A 27560-nucleotide genomic window follows, 5' to 3' on the forward strand; every position below is an offset into this window, starting at 1 on the left:
GAACCATATTTAATTTTTTGAAAGGAAAGGGTGTTCCAGCAGATTTAATCTTGTGAATTATTTCAGCTGATGTTTTCATTCCTACTTTTATTTGTACTGCACTTGTGTTGAAACAAGAATTTTAAGTGTGATACATATGTCTTATGATTCTTTTTAAAAATGTTTTTTTGATGCTGAGTAGACACAGTTCTCCATTATTTCCTAGGCAGCTATACTGAAATTAGAATGTGAAAAATTACAGCAACATTTCAGACAATATTGAAACTTTTCCCATATTTAGTAAAATTATTAAATAAACAATTGTTTATTACTGTATCTTAATCCTGAACTCAACTAATGTGGGTCATGTGTTCAACACAAAAGTTTGGATTTTACATTTATGTTTTCTGCCCCTGTTTAACTGTTGAATCTTCAATTTTTCAAAATGGCATTATATAGAATTGGATTACAGAGAATTAAGGATGAAAAGTGACTAGAGGGCAGTGACAAGTTATCAACTATTCTTAGAATGTCTGCAAAATAAGTACTGATGTGAAATTGTTGGTTGGCTTGATCTTTTAAAATACTCCATTGCGGATTTTTCAGAATCCACAAATATTCATAAATAGTTTAATTGTTTTTTTACGATATCCTTCACTCCCAAGATAGTATTTTTTCAGGTCTGGTGGATGAAATGGGTCTATTAGTTTTATGAATATACTGGAGATATGAAGCGTTAAGATTACAGATAGAGAAGATATGAGATTTTCAAAACCTGAGGATGTCATTTACAAAAGATCAAGATTTGTTCTCTTACTATATTACAGACATACGCTATTGTGAAATGAATTTAAGATACAGAAAAACAAAAACTGACAATCTTGGAAAATAATGCATTTTAATCAATTAACTAAAGTAGCTGATATACATCTCTTCAGATATAGAAACAAACTAGATGGATTTATTTGAAATACTGTAATTTGAATTTCTGCATGAGTAGGGAGATTTATGACACAATTATTATATCAATGTATTATTAATATAAATATATTATTTGCCTGTTCATGATCTTAGAAAGAATTTGGATTGATTAAGTCTTTCAAGTACAAAAACATGGCTCGATTCTTTTTTCTAGAATAAATCGTTATTGGTAATTATATTTGTCTTCTAGATAATTAAGGTAATTTCAGATACTATTAGAAATATGACTGTTATATTGATGTATGTAATACATTGGGAAAAATAGTAAGGCGTGTACACAGCATTGTTGATGTTTAAATACTAAACTAAAAAGCATTTATAAAGTTTACTACAACTCAAGTTGCTTTGATGCCCGTTTAACAACTAGGTAATATTCCTAAATGCTAAATAAGATTGGCCTGGTTGTAATTGATGGAAGGTCTCTATGGAATACAAAGGCTGTAGAATTGAGATTGGTAGGAAAAAATAGAATAGATCCCCCCCCCCCCCCCAATTTCTATATTTTGTAAAGAAAACTGCATGAGTTTTCTGGAATTGACCTTAACAGAAAACACTGTTTTTTACTTGATGACTATCCTAGATGCAACAATTGTTTATAGAGAAAGACCTGAAAAGGTCTATTAATCTATTTGTGTACTATACATTAAAATATATTATTTATTTATCAAGCCATTAGTCATGAAGTTACACTTTTACAGTGTACAGTGAGGTAAATTATTCTAAAATTATTGAAAATTTGTAGGTGAGGATGTGGATGAAATTGTCTTTTTAATGTACATAATCCCAAGTCATTGTGAATTGGACAGCCTATATAAATTGTTTTAATAAAACAAAGTCTCAGTAGCTCCTATTTCCTGGCAAGTTTTAAGATTAAAACAATTTAGAAAATAAGAAATGTCATTAGACTTATGAATACACACACACACACACATTCTTTTCATTCTTCCATCTTTTCCTGGTTTCTGAAGCTGCAATTACTTCCTTTTATTGCCAATCACATGCTTCTAATTAAAGGAGTTTAGATTTTTGTTCTCTAGTAGTAGTAACATGCATTTAGTAAACTAGAGAAACTTAAAATTGTCAATAACTCCACTGCCTCCAGTGGGCCAGGTCACATTTACAGTGGTCATTTCAGAAAAAAAATATTGCAAAATATATTTTTTTCAAAACAATTGATTTATTGCTAATAATCTTATTTCTTTTACTAATGTGCTTCCCTGTAGCAAATCAACTATGTTACCTAGTGAAATTCCACATCTGAGAATAGACTTGAATCTATTATCACTTCATTCTAGAGCAGGGCTGTCAAACTCCTAGCCCATGGATTGGATGTGTTATGCTCTGGCCATGCCCATGTCTGGATTAGGAAAGGAGAAAAATGCCCCAATATGTCACATGGCGTAGTCACTCTTCACTGTGTGTGGGTCCTCGCTTGCACATGCGCAGTCTCTACTCTAAGTTGCCTGCTTAAGCTGCCTTCCCATGCGATGCATGTCTGTGTGCCCCAACTGAGTGGCCCTGATCTGGCTTCTCCTGCCTACAGGTAAGCCTGCGACTTGTGCTAATCCCCCCATTGTCCTCGGAGCTTGCCGCCCCTCCTCCCCAGCATCCCTGGGCTCGCCCTGGGGCCTCTGCCTGCTCACCTTGCTTGGGTTGGGGAATGCGCCATTCCCCGGCTCTGGCCTTTCCCCAGAGCCTCCACCAATAGCCTAGTGACACCAATTCCCTAGTGTTTTGGATTTAGCTTTGTTTAGGATGTTCAGTTTCCCAGTGAGAAGTCTTGTGTCTGTGTGTCCTACATAAACATTGTCTGTACAATGTTTACACTGTATATTGTAGATGACTCCTATTTTGTTGCCTCGGGCTGTTGTCTCTTTTGCTTTATTTAAGATGTTTGAAAGGTTTTAGTTACTTTGTGTGCTACTATGATGCCATGTTGTTGTAACAGTGTGTTAATTGTAAGATGTGAATTCCTGAAAGCTTGGAATTAAAACAGATCAGCCACCAATTGATACATAGAAATAAATCTATTTACACAATATGCAAAAGAGACAATAAAAACTTAAACAAAAGACCAGAACACATTCATTCTCAACAGCCAACACCGAAATAAGTAGGAGTTAAGACCCAGCAAATAATTAATAAACCTAACTGGTTTCTTGGCATAAATTGATCATGTGATGGTCATTTTTACTATGTATTTATATGAAATAACTTTACAGCTACGGCAGCGATGGTAAATTTGCAGCCCACGGGCCAGATGCATCACACTCTGGCCACCATCCAGACCCAGTTTAGCAAAGGAAAAAAGTCACAATGCGTCATGTGGCGACACGAGTTTGACACCCCTGAGCTAAGGTATCTAAAGTTACTGATTAAGTGAAAGAGATTATATATGCTCTGTATTAGGGCTATGTAGTGAATTGGAGGCCTAATCTCTGATAATTATTTGATCTTTTCCCAGATCAGAAGCCGAATTCAGAAAGAGATCTATTCTAGTGAAGTTTCAGGCCTATGAATCCTGCCCTAACCTTAACAAGGTTGCTACGTTAGAGTTGCATAGATTTATCAAATACTCAAGATAAAACTTTATCATGGACTAACTCAAGCTGCATAAAACAGTAAACAGGCTTCTGGAAATATACGGTAATTCACTGTTATATTTTATGGCAATTTAAACATTTGGGTATGGTGATGGTAGTGGGTTTCTCTCTCTCCCTGCATTTTTCATTAGACTCTGCCCCTATACTTCATAGATTTGAAGTCAATCAGTTGACCCAACTGACATCTATTACCTGATCTCTCATACATAATCTGGAATAGAATAAACAAAACTATGGTACCAACTTCATTTTTGGCTGGGATGCAATAAAATTAGAGGTATAAGACAAAGCATTTTATATTTCACAAGAACAGGTGCAATAATTTTCATGTGAAGCATTTGCATCAGGATGGATCCTATAATATAATTTTAATAATTATAAACAACATTTTAATGAAAGAAAGCACGTTAAGAAACTTTTGCAAGAGAAGTGAATCAAAACGTTCATAAACTGTTTCCAAGAAAAACAGTTTCACATCGAAATAGATGGTCCTTGAAGTGCAGAGTGTAATAAAAAAATGTTGATTGGAGACTGCTCATTACACAATTTAAAATTTGCTAATATTAAAATAGTGTTTTTAGTAATTGTATTTTAAAATAGCTAATTTAATTAGATAAAGGCCTGTGATTCTTACCAGAGTATATCCAAGCAGAGGTATAAATATTGTGAAAAATCTGAGCGATAATTGAACTCAAAAATTTTGCTAGTGCTGTAAGCCTCTTAATTTTGTATCTAAATGCCAAGTTAGCTGATACAATATTGTTATGGCTGGGTACTTTGAAGCTAACATTTTTCTACTGCAAGGTCTGGAAAGCCCATGAGATGTTCCCATTCAACTTCTAGGTGGGCAGTTGTAGTCAGTCTGGATTAGGATACAGAACATAACTATGAAATAATACCTGGGCATTTTGGGGGAGATAACAAGAACTTCTTCCTCTTCTCATCTAAAGTGAAAAACCACAATCTCCTGAGCCAAATGGGGGGTAATTAGACAACTAGGTCTTGAGCATCTTCACCTTATATCATTAGTTTACATTTTCCTTGTTTCGCTAACAGTCCACCAAAAGTAATTTGTTCCCTATAACTAAATAATTTTTATTAAAATAAAGCACCACTATTAAGTTATATTTAGGTAATTGTAAAAACATTTGTAGTTAAAATTATTCATATTCTTTTCCCATTATTAACTTGTTGCTAGTAAGCTATTCCAGATTTGTTGTTTTAAGTGTACCCTTTCAGCAACAAAATGAAATTGGAAGTTCTATATATTGGCTTTTCAATTTATAATTAGTCAAGGGAACCTGGAGGTTTTATTGATTTTGTCTGATATTTGTGATCATCCATCTTCTTTGTCCGACCTTGAATCTATTCATAACTTTTAAAATTCCAAAATAGTCATAAAGGATATCAAGTGCTTTTGCAGGAACAGTGCTAAAAGAAGAAAGAAGAACATAAGCCACCCTATACTGTATTAAACTTTGAGTTGCTCTCAGTTTTACGTTACGCTATGTTTATGCTACGTTTATGCCAATTTTACACATTGTTTAAGAAGCTAAACAGAATTAGGTGAGATGGACAGTATAGAAATTTAATAAATATTAAATGCAAAAGAAACAACATAAAATTAAATTTTATAACATAGCAAAAAAACTAAAATTGTAGACAGCAGATAATAAATAAAAGTCTCTCTTAGTCATATTAAAAAGATGACAGCAAATAAGAGAACCAATTTGATTCTCTTTGGAAGAGACGTATATAACTCGGGTAAGGGCATACACACATATCAACCTTAAATATCCTATAATCTTTGATCTGCTATTGATCAAATAGAAATGTCTTTATTTGCATTTACCAATTTTCTTCGAGATGTAGAAATGCAGAGTATATATAGTAAAACCATCTAACCACTTTTAGTACTGTTTTTATCCACTGGTATGTAATAATTGTTCTCTGATTCATGCCACCACTAGCTGTTTACACTTCTGCAAACTACTGCCTCTCTGGCTAACTATTCCATCTCTCATCTGGGGGGTAAAATTATACGCCCCTCAGAGAGGGTTCGCAATTTGGAAGTCCTCCTGGACCCACAGCTGACTTTAGATCACCATTTGTCGGCTGTGACCAGGGGGGGGTCTTTGCCCAGGTCCGCCTGGTGCACCAATTGCGACCCTATCTGGACCGGGAGGCACTTCAGATAGTCACTCACGCCCTCGTCACCTCAAGACTGGATTACTGTAACGCGCTCTACATGGGCTGCCCTTGAAAAGTGTTCGAAGACTTCAGCTAGTCCAGAATGCAGCTGCGCGAGCGATTGTGGGTGCACCTAGATACACCACGTTACACCTATCCTCCGCGAGCTGCACTGGCTGCCCATTGGTCTCCAAACACGCTTCAAGGTGCTAGTCGTTACTTATAAAGCCCTGCATGGCATCAGACCTGGGTGCCTGAGAGACTGCCTCCTGCCAACTACCTCCCAAAGACCGATTCGATCGCACATGCTTGGCCTCTCCGGGTCTCATCTGCCAGCCAATGTCAGCTGGCGAGCTCCCGGGGGAGAGCCTTCCTCTGTTGCTGCTCCGGCCCTCTGGAACGAGCTCCCCGTGGAGATTCGGACCCTTACTACCCTCCCGGCCTTCCGTAAAGCTACTAGGTCCTGGCTGTTCTGACAGGCTTGAAATATCCAGCCCCGCTTCAATTGTGAATGTTGTGTATTTTTAAATTTTTTGTATCGTCTTATTTATTTCCCCTTTCCCTGTTTTATTGTGAGCCGCCCGGAGTCCTTGGGGAGTGGGCGGCATACAAAACTAATCAAACAAACAAACAAACATTATGAGGCATCCCTGCTCACAATTTGAAGCAAATAAAACCTTTCTATTTCTTATTCTTCAATTAATGTGATTGTTCTTTTTGTCCCCAGCTTTTGCATATAGGAATACAATGGTAGTTGAATTGTGGGCTTTCTTTCCTTGGGTCCATTTTATCCAGAATTGTTAACTCTTCCAGGGCTGGATTTATAGTAAAATCCATTCAGGTTCTGTCTCAAACAAAAAACAGCCTTTCTGAGTACAAAACTAGAAAGACTAATCAATATGTTAACTCTGTAAATCCCTTCGCGAGGTCTGTAAGGCATTGTGAAGTGGTATATAAATCTAAGTGCTATTGCTAACAATATCTTGTCCTTTGCTGGGCTATCACCGAAGCAAAGGTTATTTTGCAGATTTTAAATTTCTGCAAGTAACTTCACCCCAAGGGTCAGCTCCTTCTGATGGAGAAAACTTACAGTATCAGGCTCTAGGCAATACCTGAAGATGACCACATTCAATTTTGCTCTAAGTGTGACTCCAGGAAAGCACTGAAGACAAGCTATATCTGTTCTGCATTGTGTATACTATTTATTTTATGCTGGCTGCAAGCAGTAAAATGTGCCTTCAACAATATCCTAACTACAAAGTGATATCCGAACTTGATATTCTCTCTAGAAATGGTTCTATTGTAAAGATGCTTGCCATACTTTTAATTTTTTGTACCCACCAGGTTTATTGCCCCCTATTTTTAAATTGAAATCAATTAAAATTTAATAGTAAACTGCAAAGAAAAATACCTATTTTTAACAACATATGCATTTCCAACTATGGCTCTGTGCCCTTAACTTTTTATATTATTGGTAAAGAAAAATGAATGGTTGCAAACTAGTGCTTAATCTTCCAACCAGAAGGGGAAAAGATAAAGGAAGTAGCATGGTGAATTCTGCAGCGAGACAGAAGGTAGAAGAGAGGAAGACAACATGTAAAACCAGGACAACCCTTTTGTAAAATAATTCCCAGTATGTTCTCAGAATTCCAAATATGCTCACTAATCATTGGTGGTCTCTGTTGTTACACATTCCAATATTCTTTCATATCCCCCTGGATATGATTCAATTTTCTTTTCTAAACCAACAACAAAAACAAAAAAGAACACTGATGGTGCCTGACTTTAGTGCATAGGTGCAGCTGGTCTGAGGTATGTGACATGTGACAAAGCTTCCGCTTGATCTTTTCAAAAGAAAGATTAGTGGGTATCACTTCAAGTTAAAGGAAATAAATCTTCCCAAGGACTGATGGCACACTCAAAGAATATACATCAGGAATTTGATGCTCTATCTGCTACACTGTTCTTTGCCATTTTTCTGTGAAGTACCATTCTGCTACATTTCTTCACTCAGCATGTTCTTTATTTGTGCTATTGGATGAAAATGTATGACACTAATTTCTCATTACTTTTTTTAAAAAATATTAACTATAGGGGAATCCATTTTTTTTGTATTTTTATATGAAACTGAATATCATCTTTAGAATCTGTTCTAAAAGAAAAATGTCATTTAAGTAGTTTAGCCTGGTGTCTTCTGACTAATTCAGTTTTTCAATTAAAAATAACAATTGAATTGGAATGCTTGCCATACTTTTAATCTTTTGTACCCACAAGGCTTATTGCCCTCTACTTTTTAAATTAAAATCAATTAAAATATTATAATAAACTGCAAAGCAAAATACCTATTTTTAACAATATATGCATTTCCAACTATGACTCTGTGCCTATAACATTTTATATTATTGGTAAAGAAAATGAATGGTTGCAAACTAGTGTTTAATCTTCCACCCAAAATGGGAAAATTAACCTGAGTAAGATTTGCCTATTTACATAGGGCTAAAACAGTGGTGGGTTCTGGATTCTGTTCCAACTGGTATGGTTGGATTGGGCCCGGCAGCGTCCACATGGATGTGCGCAGTGAGCGCATGCTTCTTAGTGCCTCTCTGACGCTCCAGCTGCTCCGCGGAGTGTGGTGCAGGCGCTGTATGCGCTGTGCGCAGAAGCACGGAACCTTAAAAGACAGGTAAGGAGCTTGGGTGGGCGGGCCCTCCAGAGCACCAGAACGGATCGGTATCCGGTGCTCTTGGCGGGCTCCGGTACACCCAGACCGGGGCATACCACCTGCAACCCACCACTGGCCTAAGAACTCTTTCAATAGAGCACACAATTTGGGTGTTACCACCTTGTTTTTGTTGGTGTTCAGTGGTCCTTTCTTGACACACATTTTCAATTAGTTCTAGCAGAATAATCTTACCTTTTATCATGTTAAACAACTGTAGCCTTCGTGGTATAAAGATATATCGTTCATTCGGAGTATCCCAGACACAATTCTTTCAACAGCATATTCTGGATCTATAATGGGCAGCAAGTTAGACCACCTGATGGAATAAAACACCACCACTTTGAATTACATTTTTTTGTCATATTTTGTCTGTAATAATAGCAGTTGAAGCTTAAAGCAATCATCAATTCACTTGGAACCAGCACCAACCAACCAATATTGTCTCCCATTCTTTCTCAGTAACCCCAACATCTTCTCTTGCTCATTCCCTTTTTCTTAGGTGTTATATGTAATACATATATTACATACTATTAAAATACTACAATAATTCAAATTACAATAATATAACTTATTACAATAAATAGTAATACACAAAAGTAAAACACAAACATAGATACACATACAGAGAGAGAGAGAGAGAGATTACATATTTGAATTAACAATGGATAAAATCTGCATTTAATTTTTCCTATTTTATCATCAATTTGTCATCTGTATTTTACTCAGTTCTTCATATGCCTTCTTTATAAAAGGCTTTTAAGCAAGATAATTTATATAAATAATCCCTCAGTTTAATTTTTTAACCTTTGTTAAAAATTGATTTTAGATCTGGTATTTTATCAATCCAGTAAATTCTTCCTTTAATATTTTAAGGCATTATCATTTGTGTACCTATGTATCTATCCATATTTCTCATTTGGCTTATACTGTTTTATCAGAATCTGAACTCTTTATTTTTTAGGACAACATTTCAACTTTTTATAGGTAGTTTTCTTAATTTTAATGGGGTAATTTGCAAATATTCCATTAATAAGCATTCAGAAACCAAAACCAGTTTTTACCAATAAAGGAAAATATTTATTGTTCAGGGTTGAAATAGCAAATATTATATACCACTTCAAAGTACTTTACAGCACTCTAAGCAATTTACAGAGTCAGTATTTACTCCAACAATCTGGGTCCTCATTTTATTGATCTCAGAAGAATGGAAGACTGAGTCAACCTTGAGCCAGTCAGGATTAAACTGGCAGTGGGCAGGGGTGGCCTGCAAATACTGCATTCTAACCACTATGCCACCACAGCTGAGAGGTCCTTGGTGTTCTCTGAGCTTGGTTGTTTTCTATAGACATTTCACTATTGAAATTAGGTAATATCGTTGCTAGAAAGGACTGGGGTTTGCTCTTAGTTTATATACCAGTATCTTGCCCTGTCAGTGTTGGTATGTGTGTCTGGAGCGGGGGGATGTTTTGGAGGTTTTTTAGTTGGGCTGTTTACTGTTAACTTGCCTGGCTGTTCCTTGATTAGGGTATTGTTTACTTCTTGAATTTATTGGCCAGATTTTCTGAAAGGTCTGGTAGGCTGAATAAAGCAGTGGAACTTGAAACAAAGGAAATCCTGATACCTTATGAACCTTGTCCTCCAATTCTGTCAATAAAGAGAAAGGATTTGATTTGTCCTTTGAGCCAGTCACCATATTGACTGCATGATTCAATTGAACATGCAATTTCTTTAACAAAGCATGTTCTCTTGTTGCCTTTCCTTTTGGGGAAAGTACAAGATAGCTGAAACAGAACCAGTACTGAATACCTCATATTACTAAAAGTATTGTGAGCAGGACCTCATGACCAGAAGGGTTTCTCCAAAAGAATACTTCCATGTATGTGACTTCAATATACAACAGCAGATGTGTGGACTTCAACTGTAGAAATATCAGAAATGAATTCTGATAGAGAAACTGTAGAAATTCATATACACAATTGTTAATAAAGTTACAAAATGTTGCAGAAGACCAAGTTCTGTTATATTTAAAATTGTCATCACTATTTTTATTCAAACCTGTCATTATTTTATGTAATCATTTAAGGCCACATATGAAATGTAAACAACTCACTTTGTTTCACAGCCTTCAAACATTCCAGTATTCACTAGATATGGACAGACAATTGTAGATTTAACACCATTCTTTTTCATTGCCAACATCTCTAAAGCTAGAGATTCAGCAAAACCCAGAACTGCAAATTTACTTGTACAGTAATCTGAAAAATGAGAAATAGAATAATATGTGCATGAAGAATAGTCTTCCTATAAAAATATTTTGGATATCACACATAAGCATAACTAACTGAATAAAAATCAATAGTAATTGGCATCTTTTGTTTGTACTTTCAGAGGTCTATTTTCTATGTTTACAACATTGCTGCTAAAGAGTCTGGGAATTTTGAGGGTAAAGAAGGCAGTCTTTCCCTACCATCCAGATGTGTGAAAATGCAACTTTCTTAATTAGTATGCATACGTGTTATACTTAATAGCAACAGTAATTATTTGTTATTGGCTCCTGTCCCACATTTATGATAAAATGTTCTGTACTTAAAATATTATGAAATGTGAAAGAAGGAATAATTAAATAAATGGACAACCATCATATTCACAGGATTTAATTCAATTACCAGACTATAATAAGACACCCCCCCCAAAGTGGGGTGGAAATGTTGTGTGTCTTATAGACCAAATGCAGCCCTGTTTTTGGCCTCCTGAAACCCACCCAACCTCACTTTTGGCAAAAACGGGATGTGTGAAGGGTTTGGGAGGCATGCAGAGTGCTCCTGGAGACCAGGGAGGGCAAAAACGGGCACGTGGGGGGTTCAGGCCAAAAAAACAGGACACGCAGAGGGTTTGGGAGGCCTGCAGTGTTCCTGGGGGCTAGGGAGGGCAAAAACTGGACCTGTTTTTGGCAAAAACAAGACACGCAGAGGGTTTGGAAGGCCTGACAGTGCTCCTGTAGGTCAGGGAGAGTAAAAACTGGATGCAGGGAGGCCAAAAACTATTTTTTCTTGTTTTCTTCTTTGAAATCTAGGTATGTCTTATACTCAGGTGCGTCCGAAAAATACAGTACATGAAATGCCTAATACTTCTATAAATCTGATTACCTTTCTTTCATATTTCTTCTTTTTTCCTACAGTCTTTTATTTCTTGTTCAAAGGAAACACTGACTTGTAACAAAAGTTGCTAACTCTTTGGCCTACCTCAACTGTCAAATTAAACTATTAAGATTAAAAGTTATTTTTAATCTGTTCTGCAGCACTTTTGCCATATACTAACCTGCCATTTTGTTGACACCATAAAAACCAGCTGCACTTGAAATAGTCACCACATGTCCATGATTAGAAGCTACCATGGCTGGAACAAATGCTTTGACAGTCTATGAAGAAGAGGTAAAAACAAATACATTTTAGCAAATGAATATATAAAAAATAAATATTTTTTTAAAATTGAAAATTTTACTTCAAAAATGACCTGATCGGGTAGATACAACAATATTTCAGAGCTTCTGAAAAGTCTTAGTCTTTTAATGCAGCTATCTTTCACTTTGGTCTCTTCTGGAATGTTAAAGCAATCTGGAAGTGACCAAGGATGGGTCTAAGTGGTGGTATCAATCTCTTTGAAAGAGGAAAGGGTACATTCTCTCCAGAGGTCACTACTAGATCCCTCTTTTTGGGATAATAATCATCCAGTCTCCAGACTTCTTTTTGTAGAAAATGTGGAAAAGATGATTGGATTTTAGCTACAAAGAGTATTAGAGAAAACAGATTATCTGGACTTGTTTCAGTTGGATTGAGATACAGTATGGAGAAAGGGTTGGTTGTGCTTGTTGATAATCTTTGTTGGGGACAGGATGTGGTATGGCACCTCCATCCTTGGGCACTTTGATCTCTCAATGGCTTTCAATACCACTGACCATGTTATCCTTGTATCCTTCTAGACTAGCTATGGTAGATGGAAGTGAGAGGAACTGACTTTTACTGGTTGACCTCCTTCCTCAGATGTCAGTATCAGTCAATGTTGGCAGAAAAAACCCCAATGTGTGCGCCTCATGACTATAACAAATTTAAATAATAATAACAGTATATGCAGGGCCATTTATTGAAGTAACATTTATGTAAATACTAAGTACTATATTATAAGGCAGTATGTTAGATTTTGCTTAGCCACACTCCTTATATAATACAATACAGCAGTGGTAGTCAACCTGGTCCCTACCGCCCACTAGTGGGCGTTCCAGCTTTCATGGTGGGCAGTAGGGGTTTGCTGTAACTCTGCTTTATAAATTTTATAAAGTAAAGTTACTTTCCTACTTTATAAATCACCATTACTGTGGAACTGGTGGGCGGTTAGAAAATTTTACTACTAACAGAGATACAAAAGTGGGCGGTAGATATAAAAAGGTTGACTACCCCTGCAATACAGAATATATTCAGGAGAAATAAATGTTTATTTCACTATGTAAATCAGGGGTAGTCAACTTTTTTATACCTACCGCCCACTTTTGTATGTCTTAGTAGTAAAATTTTCTAACCGCCCACCGGTTCCACAGTAATGGTGATTTTATGAAAACCTAATGAAAATGTTTTTAAATAATGCTATGAATTTTTTTTTTAAAGTCAATTAAATTTTAAAAAAGGAAAGTATTTCAGTATTGGACAAAACCCTTACCGCCCACCATGAAAGCTGGAACGCCCACTAGTGGGCGGTAGGGACCAGGTTGACTACCACTGATGTAAATAAATAATAATCATTTATGAAAGTCTACCATAGATTGAAAGTTTTATTTCTTTACAATTAACCCAATTTAACATTGTCATTGGCATAATAAACATAATTGTAAGCCATTTTTAAAATTTTGCACATTTTACATGTCACTAGGGCTGTTACATTTAGCAATGGTTTTAGTTTTCAGTTAGTTTTGTTATTTGTCCGTATTGTATTGTATTGTATTGTATTGTATTATACTGTGTTGTACTGTATATTACATACCATTTTATCTACAGTATTTGTTTAAAGTGATATAATTGCTGGTTCTATAAATAAATATGTTCATTTATTTTGCAAGAAATCTTCCCATCAGGACCAATGAAAAAAATATGCCTTTTGCATTATAATACCCTTGTAAAATCTGAAATCTTGATAAATGCTAATACATCTAATCTAGCCCAATTCCAGAAGTTCAACAGTACTTTGTTGTTCGACAAGTAGTCCAAACTTGGAGCCAACTGCCAGTGGAGGTAGTGGATCAATTCTAAGTAACTGGATTTAAATATGGTTGGTATAAACACATGTCTATCAACTTACAAAATAAAATAAAAATAATAAATTACAAATAAAACCTCTCAAAGGGCAGATTCGATGGACTACTGGCTTTTTTCTGCTATACCTTTCTATGTTATTACTGTGATATGTTGAAATTTAGTATTTCATATATACAGCTAACCACAGCTATGATTCTTTTTTTTACCGACCACTAGAGGGCATCAATAGCAAAAATGCAGACTTTAAAACTGCATAGAATTGCCAGGAATCAAGACTGAAGTCAAAGGTAGTAACAAAGAAAAACAACATTTTTGAAACGCTTTGCAGTGAAGACAGAAGAATTTTTATTGTTTCTTGAGAAATACAATGTTTAGAGAGGCATGACTTAAAGGGTTTTAAAAACTTCTAGGGTTGAACCTGTGATTGCCAAGAGCACTAGCTGATAGTGTGAATCTTCGTCAAAATCAATATCAATAACTACTTAAACAATTGGTAGCATTCCAGATTTTGGGTCTTTTCTCTTTCCAAAATTTGTTGGATACTGGCTTACATCTTATATCTGCCTGGCCAATAATCAAGACAGTTAGATAGTATCCTGCACATTTTATGTATGTTCAGCCAAACGTTCAATTTGTTCCACTACAGTAAAACTTGGTTCAGCTTTCTATCACTTTTACAATTATAGTATTCATTTCTTTTATAGCAGGACAAAATCCATAAATGAATATCAACATTAGAAGTGGGGAACTTTTTTCATTATTTTTAGCTTCTCAAGTTGAGTGACCATAGTTGAGTAGAGAAGGGTTAAGGGATGTGCTTTAGATAAAATTGTAGAGCTTTTTTTTTAAATAGAGAATCAAATTACTAAAAATATAATCTTTTGTTGATCAGGGACAGTGGGCTACAAGCCCTCTGCAGGTTGAAAATGATAAGGGATTTATTAATGGTAAGGAGCTCACTATATGGCTGCATCTTAGAGATCACCATACAGTCCTTTTGTGAAAGAACATGATCCTATTGTAGAATTACTGCTTTGAAATTATTGAATCGTCTTCTAAGAGAACCTTTGTGCAATTCTAATAGCTTCTTCAGTAGGATAGAAAAGTATTATGTGGTGGTAGAATTGATTGGGGGCTGAGGACAATGTTATGCATAGCTTTGAAATTGCTTATGAGAAACAGGGTTTATAGTTATGATTTTCTCTCTTGCCCTTATCATCTTTCTTGGATTCTGTTTTATTTGTTTGCTCTTTAGAAATTTGATCAGAAGCTAGTGAGAGAAGATATTCTACTGTGAAATCATTTCTCTTATTGGTCATCAGGTGATGAGAAAAGACAAAGGACTTTCCATGGGAGTTCTATCTGTAAAGCAATTTTTGCTAATTAAAAAAAAAAGAATTCAAGTTAACATTGGATATACTTTCACAATTAATCAAAAATTTGTTACCCAGAAGTGTGCCATTGTGTTCACTTGAATACTCTTCTCTAGAAGCATATCCGGGGTGTCCAAAAACATCCTTCCTGTTATGATGCCAGCATTATTAATCAGGATACTAACATCGCCAACTTCCTTTTTCACCTAGAACAGCCACAGAGCAGCCCAAGTTAAAACAATTGTAGTAAATTTACATTTACAATTCAAAAGAAAGCATAGCTACCAAAAATCTTCATATAGAGATTTTCATACGTTTGCATTAAACATGCCATCGGACATTATAGTACATGAAATGGAGGCTCATGCTTATTTCATCTGACACTTATAGTTACACTTCACTGTTCAGCAAAGTAGACTTCTTTAAAGTTTCACAGAAGAGAAAAAACACTGGGACAAGTTGCAAAATAAAACATTTTTTCTCTGATTTAAATTTCACCTTCATTCCCTTCTATTCAATTTGTCATTCAGCATTAAGGATCTGGTAAACTTAGGGGCTTCACTGCTGTTTGAAAAGACATCACTAAGAATTGAGATGCATGTGTTTTATGACAAAATGCTATCCCAGAAGTCTCCGTGAAAAAGACCGTTCTCTGAATAACTCAAAGACCACAGGTAGTATTAAAATGACATAATGGTGTCATATACACACAAGTAATTTGGAATGCCATGTACAGTCCTCAGATATGTTTGCATTTCAGCCAGCAGAATATTTCACTATTGTTCATGTTGGCTAGAACTACTGGGGATTCTGTTCAACGTCTTGAGGACTACATATTATTCACTTAACAACTGGGTTCACACATGCAAACCTATAATATGATTTTGAATTTACATGTTGTAATAAAAACAGAGTGCTTTATAAATCACAATCTATTGCCTAACATGCTGGGTCAATCCAGTTTTAGTTTAATGCAACATAGGATTCCAGTGATTTACAGATGCCATGTTAGCAGATGGAACAAATGTTTGATGGTTAAATAAAATATTACATGTTGTACAAAATCTATAACAATATATAATTACCTGGCCTGCCACTTGATAGACATCTTGCCTTTTGCTGCAATCACAAATGTAGTCATGTACTCTCACAGCCCCAATTTTACGGGCTAATCTAGCTGTTTCTTTGATTCCTTCCAGATTAATATCCCAAAGAACTAAAGTAGCTCCAAGTTGAGCAAATTTTAAAGCCATCAGCCTTCCCATTCCACTTCCAGCTCCAGTTATAAGCACTATTTCACCAGCAACATTTTTCTTCCGTGCATAGATAAACGATAAAAAAAAATCCATCAGATAATATATACACAGAAAAATAGTTTTCAGTGTTTCCAGGAAGAAATTCATTTTGGAGACCACGTTTAAGATTACCTGTTGAATAAATTGAAAGATCAGTTAAATCCATTGCCAAACATTTATGTCTTGTTTTCAACTCCTTTCAGCTGGGATTCTTTTCTTATTTCTTGAGATCCTCCAGAGGGGTAGATCAAAACTGATAGGGTTAATCGGTGAGAAAGAGGCATGTGTATATCATACCTGTGGGCAATGTGACTGATGAAGCTAAAGCAACAAAGTCCTCTAAATAATTTTTGACTGTTTAACATTTTCAAAATCTTTAATGCATAGAAAAAATAATGAGCAACATTTTTACATTCTGATAAATGTATTACAAACATTTCAAAATTCAACATGATTTCATAGAGAAACCTATATAGTTATTATATTTACCTTATATTGTGACACAAAATATCTCTGAAATTATAGAATATCACTGAACAGGAAAGTTATAAAATCATAATAGTTTACTCCCAAAAATGTCCACTCCTAAATACCATTCCCTTTTTATTTGCTTTCTTGGTTGCTTCTAATTCTACCCACTTGGTCAAATTACTGATTTCTCTTTTCTCCATTTGAATATATTTAATGATTAAGAAAGATCAGGAAAAAATAAGTAAATAATCATTATTTAGGCATAAGTTGTGGGTTTGTGTTGAATGCAATGGCTGTCAATTTAATTCCAGTTTCTTCCCTTGAAACGGAACTGAACTGAACAAAAGCGTCTGAGCTGAGAAATTAAGAAAGTAATGGAGGTATATAGAATTTCCCATTCCCAGGATACTTTTTGTTGCTGTGGAAAAGGAAGCCCTTAGGGAGTGAGGACATTACTTAAAGGATAAGAACAATGTTCACATAGGAGGGACTCAATTGTTAAATAACAAATCCATACCTTATCACACTGAAAATATTCCTTTTGGGGAAGGAGACTTTGGGTCATTAGTTATGAAGTAGTTATATTAATAGGGAAATGGAAGCTTATTTTGATTGTCTGGTGTCTTGATTGCCTAGTGCAGACCTGGGCATTTTATGGCCCACAGGCCACCTCTGGCCAGTTGGTTGTCTTGTCTGAACCATGGCAACAGCAGGAGGGGGTAATGATGTCAGAAGGGGGCAGTGATGGTGGAAGGTGGTGCTGTCAATGGCCCTCCAAAACAGGCTGTTTCTCAAGTGGCCCCTTGGGAAAATTAATTTGCATAGTGTGAAGGCATTGATCTATATAAACTGTTGGACAGTGCTAGCTAGGAAATAGAAATTGTGGTCCTTGGCATCATCAATGATAATAGCAAATGTAGTGACCTATCTAGGAAGCCAAATACTAGGTAGGAAGGTGAATTATTGAAGATTTGAAAGCCATAATAAGAGATTTCTTCCTTGAGCTTGATCATGGTGATACATGGACATATCCATATTTTCATCTTGGCAATAGAACAGAGGTGCTATACTGTTAATTTCACTCGCTTAAACTTCTCAATTCTATCTAAAACCTTGGAATATCTGTGTGGACAAGTATTAACCAAATCTTAGTTTTCACTCACATTATGTACAGAACACATATTTACCGTATTTTTTGGAGTATAAGATGCACCCTTTTCCCTCAAAAAAAAAAGGGGGTGAAAATCTGGGTTCGTCTTATATACTGAATACAGCATTTTCTGCCTCCCGAAACCCTGCCCCTTCACCAAAATGGCTGTGGATAGCCTTTAGGAGGCTTACAGAGTGCTTCTGAGGGCTGGGAGGGCAGAAATGAGTGAAAAGGGGGGCGTTTTTGCTCATTTTTCCCCATCTCCTGAGCACTATACAAGCCTCCTAAAGGCTAGTCATGCTCTTTTAAAAAAAAAAACGGGCCTGTTTTCACAAAAAACGAGTCATTTTTGGGAGGTCTGAAGAGTGCAAAAACTTTTTTTTAAAAATTGCCTTTTCAAAATATTGGTCTGTCTTATACTCCAAAAATACGGTAAGTGCAGTTGCTGATGATACCTTAGAATCTCTTTAGAATACATTTTTTTGAGGAAGATTCTGGGCTTTCAATCAGTATATCTACAGCTTTCTTCCTGGCAGAATTCAGTCTCATTGTCGTTAGAATATATCTGTATTATCTAAAATTCCGGCACATTATGAATAGCGTAGATAATGCCTTCCTCCCCCACCAATTGGATGGAATGATAGAGATGGGGTTTGGTTATGAAGTGCTACATTCTTATAAAAGCAATATACAACCTTAGCATGGGAGACGTTTGAACAGATGATTATTAACTTACCTAGCAGAACTAACTTATGATTATTATGGAGGTGAAAATGGGACTGTGACTTCTAGTTTTCATTTAAATAGATACTTTAATTGTTATTATTCAAGGAGAAATAAATTAGAACATTGTATCCATTTCCATTTTGTCTTAAAATATGCAGGCTTTAACTGAATGGAATTCTAGCAGTTTTCTCAGTTTATTTAATGAGAGGACTTTATAATATTTCTTTGGAAGAAAAGCTTTGCAGTGTTAATTTCAATGTATAGAAGATATCATTCCTTCTATATGGATTTATTTTAAAGCGGTCCTGGGACAAATCTCCCAAAGATTAAACAAAGATGCTTAAGTGATTATTTTCCAAAGGTTTCCTTTGGTAGGAAACTTCATAGGTAAATATATTAAATAATTAAATAATTTCAGAGATTACATTTGCAATTAATGTTTATCCTAGACGCATATATTGTGGCATTTGGCCAAATGCAAATAAAAGTACAAGATACAAGACAGTAAATTGTATTGTAGCACATGAAGAATGGGTTTATCTATCTTTGAATAGAGATTACAAAATCCATGTGAATTTGGGTGCAAAAGTGGCAGAAAATTTGTTATGCCCTCTTTGTAGACAGTTTATGTGTACATTATCCTGAAGTGCAGTAAATATATAAGTTGGTTGTACATATTCACCCCTTGACTGACTTTTTAAATGCCCTGTCATGTAACTACAGACATGTATTCTAGGAATTTTCAGAATTTTTGTCACCAACATAATTGAATTATTTACTGGCAACTGATAAATTACAGGAGCTCATCAACACTGACTCAATGACACAAAATAAATAATTAAACTATCCACAGCTTATACTAAGAAATAAAAAGGGTCACAATAATGCTATAATGGGGCACCCAAAGCTCTACCTTTTGTTCACAGACATTGCAAAGGCAAGCAGAACTTTGACTGCAATATCACTGCCATCACCTTGTTGCAGATACCATACCATTACCATACCTTGCTTTGAAGACAGACCTCCTTGTTACTTGCATATCAATTTTTTTTTACATACAATTCTTTATTAAGGGTTAAGAATAGCTTTATTATATCCTGGCTTAAATCCTATTGAATTTAGTAGGAATACTGAGCAAACTGAGTAAAAGGATTTCTTACTCTGCCCATGGTTTATTGTACTTCTATCCATCCTTCTAAAGATATTAAATTCTGTATATATTTCTGTTTGAAGTTTGCCTTTTTTATGCCTGTCAAATAATAAAACTGGCTAAGTTACAACAGAAAGAAGTTAGTTATGAACAATTTTTCACACTTATGATCAGTGGTGGGTTGCTACCAGCGTTACTACCAGTTTGCTGAGCATGCATGTGCGCAGTGGAATGAAAGTTACTGAGAAGAAAGGAAAACAGCGGAGGAGCGGCAATTCAAGCTGCCAGCCTGGATCAGCTGAGCTTCAGAAGTTGGAATAAAGGTAAGTATAACCCACTGTAAAAAAAAAAAAACCAGAGAACCAGTTCGCTCTCTGTTTGAAGCTAGCATTATTGGTTTGGGAGAACCGGTTCGAACTGGTAGGAACCCACCACTGCTTATGACCATTTTAGCATTCCCGTAGTCAACATTCAGAAGCTTGGCAACTGATTCATATTTATGACCTTGCAATGTCCTGGAGTCATGTGATCCCCCTTTTTTGACTTTCTGACAAGCAAAGTCAATGGGGAAGCCAGATTCGCTTAACAACCATATTACTAATTTAACAACTGCAGCGATTCATTTAACAAATGTGCTAAGAAAAGTCGTAAAATGGAGCAAAACTCACTTAACAAATTTCTCACTTAGCCTCAGAAATTTTGGGCCTAATTGTGGTTGTATGTTGAGGATTACCTGTACAGAATTGTAAAATCACCAGCCTCCGATTAACTACAGATTTTTTTTTATTACTATAGACAATCTATGTTAGTAGTCCTCAAATTAAAACTGAACCTGCCAATTATGGTTGTTAGTTTGTGACAGTCATAAAGTGTGTCATCATGTGACTGACTCAAATTCCTGACCTTTTTTGTAGTGGTCATTAAGTGAATGTCATGGTTATTAAGTGAACCATTTCTTTGCTATGGGGCATTCTCGCATATCAATTTAAGTTTAGAACCTCCTTTTGAGCTGAGAATTATGTTGAAAGACTTTCCTTGTTTTTAACATGTCTGTTTCCATCTTCAATGTTTTTACTGTAATACTGCTTATTGTTTCTTCTAACTGTGCTCTTAAATTCTTTGACAAACTGCTGGGAATTTTATCTTTGTTGGCTTGATTTCTCTTCTCTCGAGAATCTCCACAGTTTGTTCTAATATCCTATTTGTTTTCTTCCTTTTCTTCATTTTTGGCAAACTTCTTTTACATTCTTAATAATTTCTTTTGAGTTATTATTCATAATTCATATTTCTCTATCAACAAGGTGATTCTTGGTATTCTCCCTTGAAAATGATAGATATATGTTCAAGATCACATACAAATTGCCTGGCTTTCTTCTTTTTAGCTTAACTCGGAACAATTCATGTCAGCCCTCCCAGCTAAACCACATGGGAAACATGAGTAGTTGAACTAGTTCTACTTTATTTTAAGAATCTTGCAAGTCTAAAAGTATGCATTTACTACCACCACTTTTAATTGCTTGATATATTAGGGTGGCTCCTTCCTAAAGCTTCTTTCTCTGATCATTATGCCACTCGGAATGCCTGCCTCTTCAATCCATTTTATTTCTATATACTCGACCTGGTGATGTTCATATGTAGAGGTGTTGTCTTGATTGTTGAAGATAATTCAGCACTTTCATTAGTCTTATGCACCTTTAATTACAAGACGGGGGGAGGGAGAGTGAGAGAGAAAGAGAGAACTTTTCTAGACTGTCAACAGATAAACTACAGCTAATGTTTACTACATTTCAGCTCAATAGCCAGTTTTGTACTCAGATCACACAACACCTTCTTTTACCAGTTTCAGAACATTGTCTAATACTTCTAGATAAATCCAGTTTCTGAAATCACAACAGTACAGTATATAAAACTGCTCAAAACAGGAAATCTTGACTTTGGGATTTCCTGATTTGTTTGTTGTTATAAAAATGTCAGGAGTCCTATCCAGTTAGGTGTGACTCTACGTTCCTTAGCTGAGGGAATCAATGTTTTCCGAAGACAATTTCCGTGGTCATGTGGCCAGCATAGCTATACTCCAAAGGTGCACGGAACACGGTTACCTTTCCACTTAAGTGGCACTTATTAATCCACTCGCTTTTGCAGGCTTTCAAACGCTAGATGGGCATGAGCTGGGACAAGTAAAGGGAGCTCACCCCATCGATTGGCTCCATATGTAAAAGTGAATAGACAAGGCTATAATTTTACTTTGTATTTGACAACACTGAAAAAAATGGACCTGTAAGCTTTCTCCCCCACCATCCTACATTTCTATCTCTTTCTTTTCGTTTTCCATATCCCCACTACCTTTATTTGCATATGTATTATATATTATGATAGTCTTAATACAACAGTACAATATACTAAATATACAATATACACTGCATATGCATTGTATTTTTTTCAATATGTTGAATAGGTTTGGTTTGTTACCCATCTGATGTTATACTGTATAAAAAGGAAGGGCCTTATACACCCTTCAATTAAAATAAATCAACAGCCCAACATATGGATTAGGCAAAAAGTTTAACATTGCCTATGCTAATTTCGACAAGATATGGGCCTGACCTAGGGTGACCAGACGTCCCGCATTTGGCAGGACAAGGACGCATTTTCATCATTTTTCCCGCGTCCCGCCCGCTTCTCAAAAACCCCCGCTTTATTTTGGCGCTCGCTGGCTCCCCCGCCCATCATCAGCTGCCGCTAGCTCGTTCGTTCCGTTTCCCCATCTATTCTATCTACACTAAAAATCTAAGCCAGCCCAGCCTGCCGCTCACTGATTGGCCTGGACTCCAGCCAATCAGTGAGCTGGCTGGGATGGAAAACTTTAAGCACGCAGTTTTCCATCCCAGCCAGCTCACTGATTGGCTGGAGTCCGCTTAGCTTACCGCGCGAGTCTCCATTTCATTTCGTCTTTTGCTTGCTGCAGCTTAACTGGTGAGTAACGGTACCGGTGGGAATTGGGAGGCGCTGGGGGGAGGAGACGGCCCTCCTCTCCTTCTCCCCCTTTGCGGAGTTTCCCTGTGTCTCCCAGGTCGCGCCCGTCCCCTCTCAAAAGGATTCGGCTCGGCCACCGCTTCCTCCTCTTCTTCCCTGTCTGCGGTTCCGATTGCAGTTGCAAGGAGTGGGAAGGAGAGGAAGGAAGGAGGGAGGGGGGAAGGAAAAGAAGAAGGGAGGGGAGGAGAAGATGGAAGGAGAAAAGATGGAAGGAAGGAGAAATAATGGAAGGAGAAGGAGGAAGATGGAAAAAGAAAGGAAGAAAAAGAAGAAGGGAGGGAGAAAAGAGGGAAGGAGGTAGGAAGAAAAGGGGTCGCCCGAGCTTTGATGCTGGCGAAAGAAAAGTCCTTTCCTTTGCCTGAATCCCGCCCGAGCTCTGATGCGGGAATCAGTGGGATGCCTGCAGGGAGGAGAAGAGAGATTCCTCCCAGCACGCACCCCACTGACTAAAGCGCTTTCACGTGCAGGGAGGAATCTCCTGTCCTCCCAGCTCCCTTTCGCCTGCAGCAGAGATCGGGCGGGCCAGAGGAAGCACTTTAATCAGTGGATGCGTGAAGGGAGGAGGGGATATATTTGTCCCTGCACGCAGCCCACTGATTAAAATACTTGCTTTTGCTCGCCCGAGCTCTGATGCCGGCAAAAGAAAAGTCATTTCCTTCGCCTGAATCACGCCCGAGCTCTGATGCGGGAATCAGTGGGGTGCCTGCAGGGAGGAGAAGAGAGATTCCTCCCAGCACGCACCCCACTGACTAAAGCGCTTTCACGTGCAGGGAGGAATCTCCTGTCCTCCCAGCTCCCTTTCGCCCGCAGCAGAGATCGGGCGGGCCAGAGGAAGCACTTTAATCAGTGGATTCGTGCAGGGAGGAGGGGATATATTCGTCCCTGCACGTAGCCCACTGATTAAAATACTTGCTTTTGCTCGCCCGAGCTCTGATGCCGGCAAAAGAAAAGTCATTTCCTTCGCCTGAATCACGCCTGAGCTCTGATGCAGGAATCCGTGGGGTGCCTGCAGGGAGGAGAAGAGAGATTCCTCCCAGCACGCACCCCACTGACTAAAGCGCTTTCACGTGCAGGGAGGAATCTCCTGTCCTCCCAGCTCCCTTTCGCCCGCAGCAGAGATCGGGCGGGCCAGAGGAAGCACTTTAATCAGTGGATGCGTGAAGGGAGGAGGGGATATATTTGTCCCTGCACGCAGCCCACTGATTAAAATACTTGCTTTTGCTCGCCCGAGCTTTGATGCCGGCAAAAGAAAAGTCATTTCCTTCGCCTGAATCACGCCCGAGCTCTGATGCGGGAATCAGTGGGGTGCCTGCAGGGAGGAGAAGAGAGATTCCTCCCAGCACGCACCCCCACTGACTAAAGTGCTTTCACGTGCAGGGAGGAATCTCCTGTCCTCCCAGCTCCCTTTCGCCCGCAGCAGAGATCGGGCGGGCCAGAGGAAGCACTTTAATCAGTGGATTCGTGCAGGGAGGAGGGGATATATTCGTCCCTGCACGTAGCCCACTGATTAAAATACTTGCTTTTGCTCGCCCGAGCTCTGATGCCGGCAAAAGAAAAGTCATTTCCTTCGCCTGAATCACGCCTGAGCTCTGATGCGGGAATCCGTGGGGTGCCTGCAGGGAGGAGAAGAGAGATTCCTCCCAGCACGCACCCCACTGACTAAAGCGCTTTCACGTGCAGGGAGGAATCTCCTGTCCTCCCAGCTCCCTTTTGCCCGCAGCAGAGATCGGGCGGGCCAGAGGAAGTACTTTAATCAGTGGATGCGTGCAGGGAGGAGGGGATATATTCGTCCCTGCGCGCAGCCCACCGATTAAAATACTTGCTTTTGCTCGCCCGAGCTCTGATGCCGGCAAAAGAAAAGTCCTTTCCTTCACCTGAATCCTGCCCGAGCTCTGATGCAGGCACCGTGGGGTCCGTGTAGGGAGAAGAGAGATTCCTCCCAGCACGCACCCCACTTCCCCAAAGCAATTTTTCCATATTCCGGGAAAGGGAGGGTGTTTTGTTTGTAGCGAAGAATAAACTGACAGTTGGTCGGAGGGAAGGTGGGGGTGGGGGTGGAGGCTGAGTGTCCAAGGAAGCCAACCCAGACAGGCATCGCAGGGCGCAAAGGAATCCAGCAGACGGGAGACCGGGGGGGAGAGGGAGGAAGAGATCCCGTCCAGGATAGGCTCTCTGCCTTTCCCTCTTTTTACCCTGGACGGGATCTCTTCCTTCCCCCCTCCCCCAGTCTCCCGTCTGTCTGCTGGGTTCCTCTGCGCCCTGCAATGCCCGGTGCCTCATGAACATGGGTAGCGGCGATGTGACGTATTGAGGTTGGCATGTTTCCAGTGGTGCCTAGAGCGGAGCCAAAAGAGGTCCGTGACGGAGGCTCGGAGCCGAACGGGAAGAAAAGGCGCTGCAGGCCTGGGGAGTGGGGGAGCGGGAGGAGCGCTGGTGGTTTGTTTTTGGGGTGGGGGGGCGTAACGGGGAATGGGAAAGGGCGGCGTGTGGCGGACCGTGTAAGCTCCCTTTCCCAGCGCACGCCCCTCTCACCACCGTCCCCACCGACTGCCAGGCGTATCCGCCTCTGACCCTCCGTTTTGTTCCGAGAACAGGCTGCTCGGTGAGAGGAAAGGGAGCTCCCTGGGAAGCGAGAGCAGCGAAGAGGTGTTGCAGTCGCAGAATTCCCCGACACTCGCTTTTTTTTTAACCCAGCCTACCTCATAGGGTTGTTGTTACGGGGCTAGACTAGGAAAGGCAGCCTCTCTCCCAATTTCGAGAAAAAGTAAGGATGTCCATCTGGTAGAACAACCACCTGTGCAATTTGGTGGCGATCCGCGAGCGTTCAAGCCATGTAATGCGTGGGAAAGCATAGAATAAAGTTAGCATACTTGAAGTGAAATAGGCTTTGGTTATGTTTAGGTTGCATTAGCTAAAATATGCCAATACCGTCCTTGTTGGTAAGAATTGTTGTCATGTTAGAAGAATGACTAAGGCTGACAGCCTAATCTACTCTGTGTTAAATAAATAAAATGGATGGAAGGAAATGAAAGAATACAGAAAAGGTTGGTGAGGCATTTAGTGGCCTATGGATGAGAATGGTGGCTGTTTAGTAAGAAAATCTGTTTGGAATGTGCATATATATTCATATGTGGCCATAGCAAAATAATAAATAGAAATAAAAAAGCATGATTGATTTTTACTGTTTTTGATGAAAGTGAGAGGATTAGTGAAGGCTTGGTGCAGCAAGGATCCCATTATGTTACTATTTTATTTTTCTTTATGTACACTGAGAGCATATTCACCAAAGACAAATTCCTTGTGTGTCCAATCACACTTGGCTAATAAACTATTCTATTCTATTTTACTCTACTCTATTCATTTCTATTTCAATTCTAACAAGGAGTTTAGCTTCTCTCTCTTGAAAATGTAAGCTGGCATAAGGCATTATAATGCAAGCTAGCCTTAACTTTCAAACAGTTCATTTATTGACCAAAGTTACAATGGCATTGAAAAAAGTGACTGATGACCATTTTCACACTTAGCGACCATTTTCACACTTAGCGACTGTTGCAGCATCCTCATGGTCACGTGATCAAAATTTTGATGTTTGGCAACTGATATTTGTATTTATGATGGTTTCAGTGTCCTGGGGTCATGTTTGACAAAATATAAATTTTTTAATCAAGCCGCCCCCCCCCCCCCCGCGTCAATGGTGTGCCTCTTTACCAATCTGAAAATCTGGTCACCTTAGCCTGACCAAACTTGTGCAAAAATGAGAGGAAATTCCCTGTCGCTAAAAAGGAGCTGCTCTTGTATTCAGGCCACGTAACTCTGAACTTTGGATTAAAGGAAGCAGTTGACATAAACCCGCAGATAGCAGCAGTTTCTATTCTTCCACCACCCTGTGTGTGTGCGCGTACACACGAAGTGAAATCTATTCTACAGCGTCCCTCGGGTCCCAGCCCTGAGCATGAAACAACCACAATCCTCAGCGCCCCAGAGCCATGCCGTAGCAGCTTTCCACCTAGTTATCGGCCCCGCGCACCGACTTACTCAGCTATTTTACTCCTCCGGTCCGAGACCTCTCTGAAGAGGAAAAGATTACGCCCGTACTGCGAACAAGAAGGCCGCCACGAAATAGCCCCGTCAGCGCAGATGGCTCTAGATGGCGGTCCAGAAGAAGACCCGCCCATCCACCCCAAAGGCGGTCCTACCACCTGCGCTCCGTTCGGAGGACTGCTTAGTCTAATTGTATTCTAATCTGCAGTTCCAGGAGCGAGTTCACCTTCCCCACTGTTCAGCCAATACTGTGGAAAGGAGAAGTTGACGGACAGGGGTCGGTTTCTCCAGGGGAAGCAGGAAATTCTCCACCGCTCAGCACAGTTATCCCGCTGCCGAGAGGGCGGGAGGACGGACTAGAAAACTGAGCGCCCTTTGGCACCGCGGTGGGTGGCGTTAACCCACTTAAGCATCCCTTAAAGAGGGAGGGAAATGCTTGGCACCACTTGTGCCTCTCGTTCCGCCTGGCACAGCTGAAAGCTAGCAATATCCCTGCTGCAATTGGATCCCTGCCAACTCTGGGCGCAGTAGTTATTAGTTCTT

The 27560-nt window shown here is 38.7% G+C and overlaps 1 protein-coding gene across 1 annotated transcript; it reads right to left on the minus strand.

Annotated features, from left to right (window-relative positions):
• Positions 1–100: 100 nt before the first annotated feature.
• Positions 101–27370, minus strand: SDR16C5 (short chain dehydrogenase/reductase family 16C member 5). Its single transcript, XM_032222817.1, is given in 9 exon segments — positions 101–4924; positions 4927–4996; positions 8669–8724; positions 8727–8791; positions 10586–10730; positions 11794–11893; positions 15226–15357; positions 16237–16578; positions 27012–27370. Coding segments are annotated over 8 exon segments (960 nt in total). The 5' UTR covers positions 16555–16578; positions 27012–27370; the 3' UTR covers positions 101–4850.
• Between the last annotated feature and the right edge of the window lie 190 nt (positions 27371–27560).

Source organism: Thamnophis elegans, chromosome 8, assembly GCF_009769535.1.
Source record: "Thamnophis elegans isolate rThaEle1 chromosome 8, rThaEle1.pri, whole genome shotgun sequence".
In the NCBI taxonomy this organism is placed as follows: domain Eukaryota; kingdom Metazoa; phylum Chordata; class Lepidosauria; order Squamata; family Colubridae; genus Thamnophis; species Thamnophis elegans.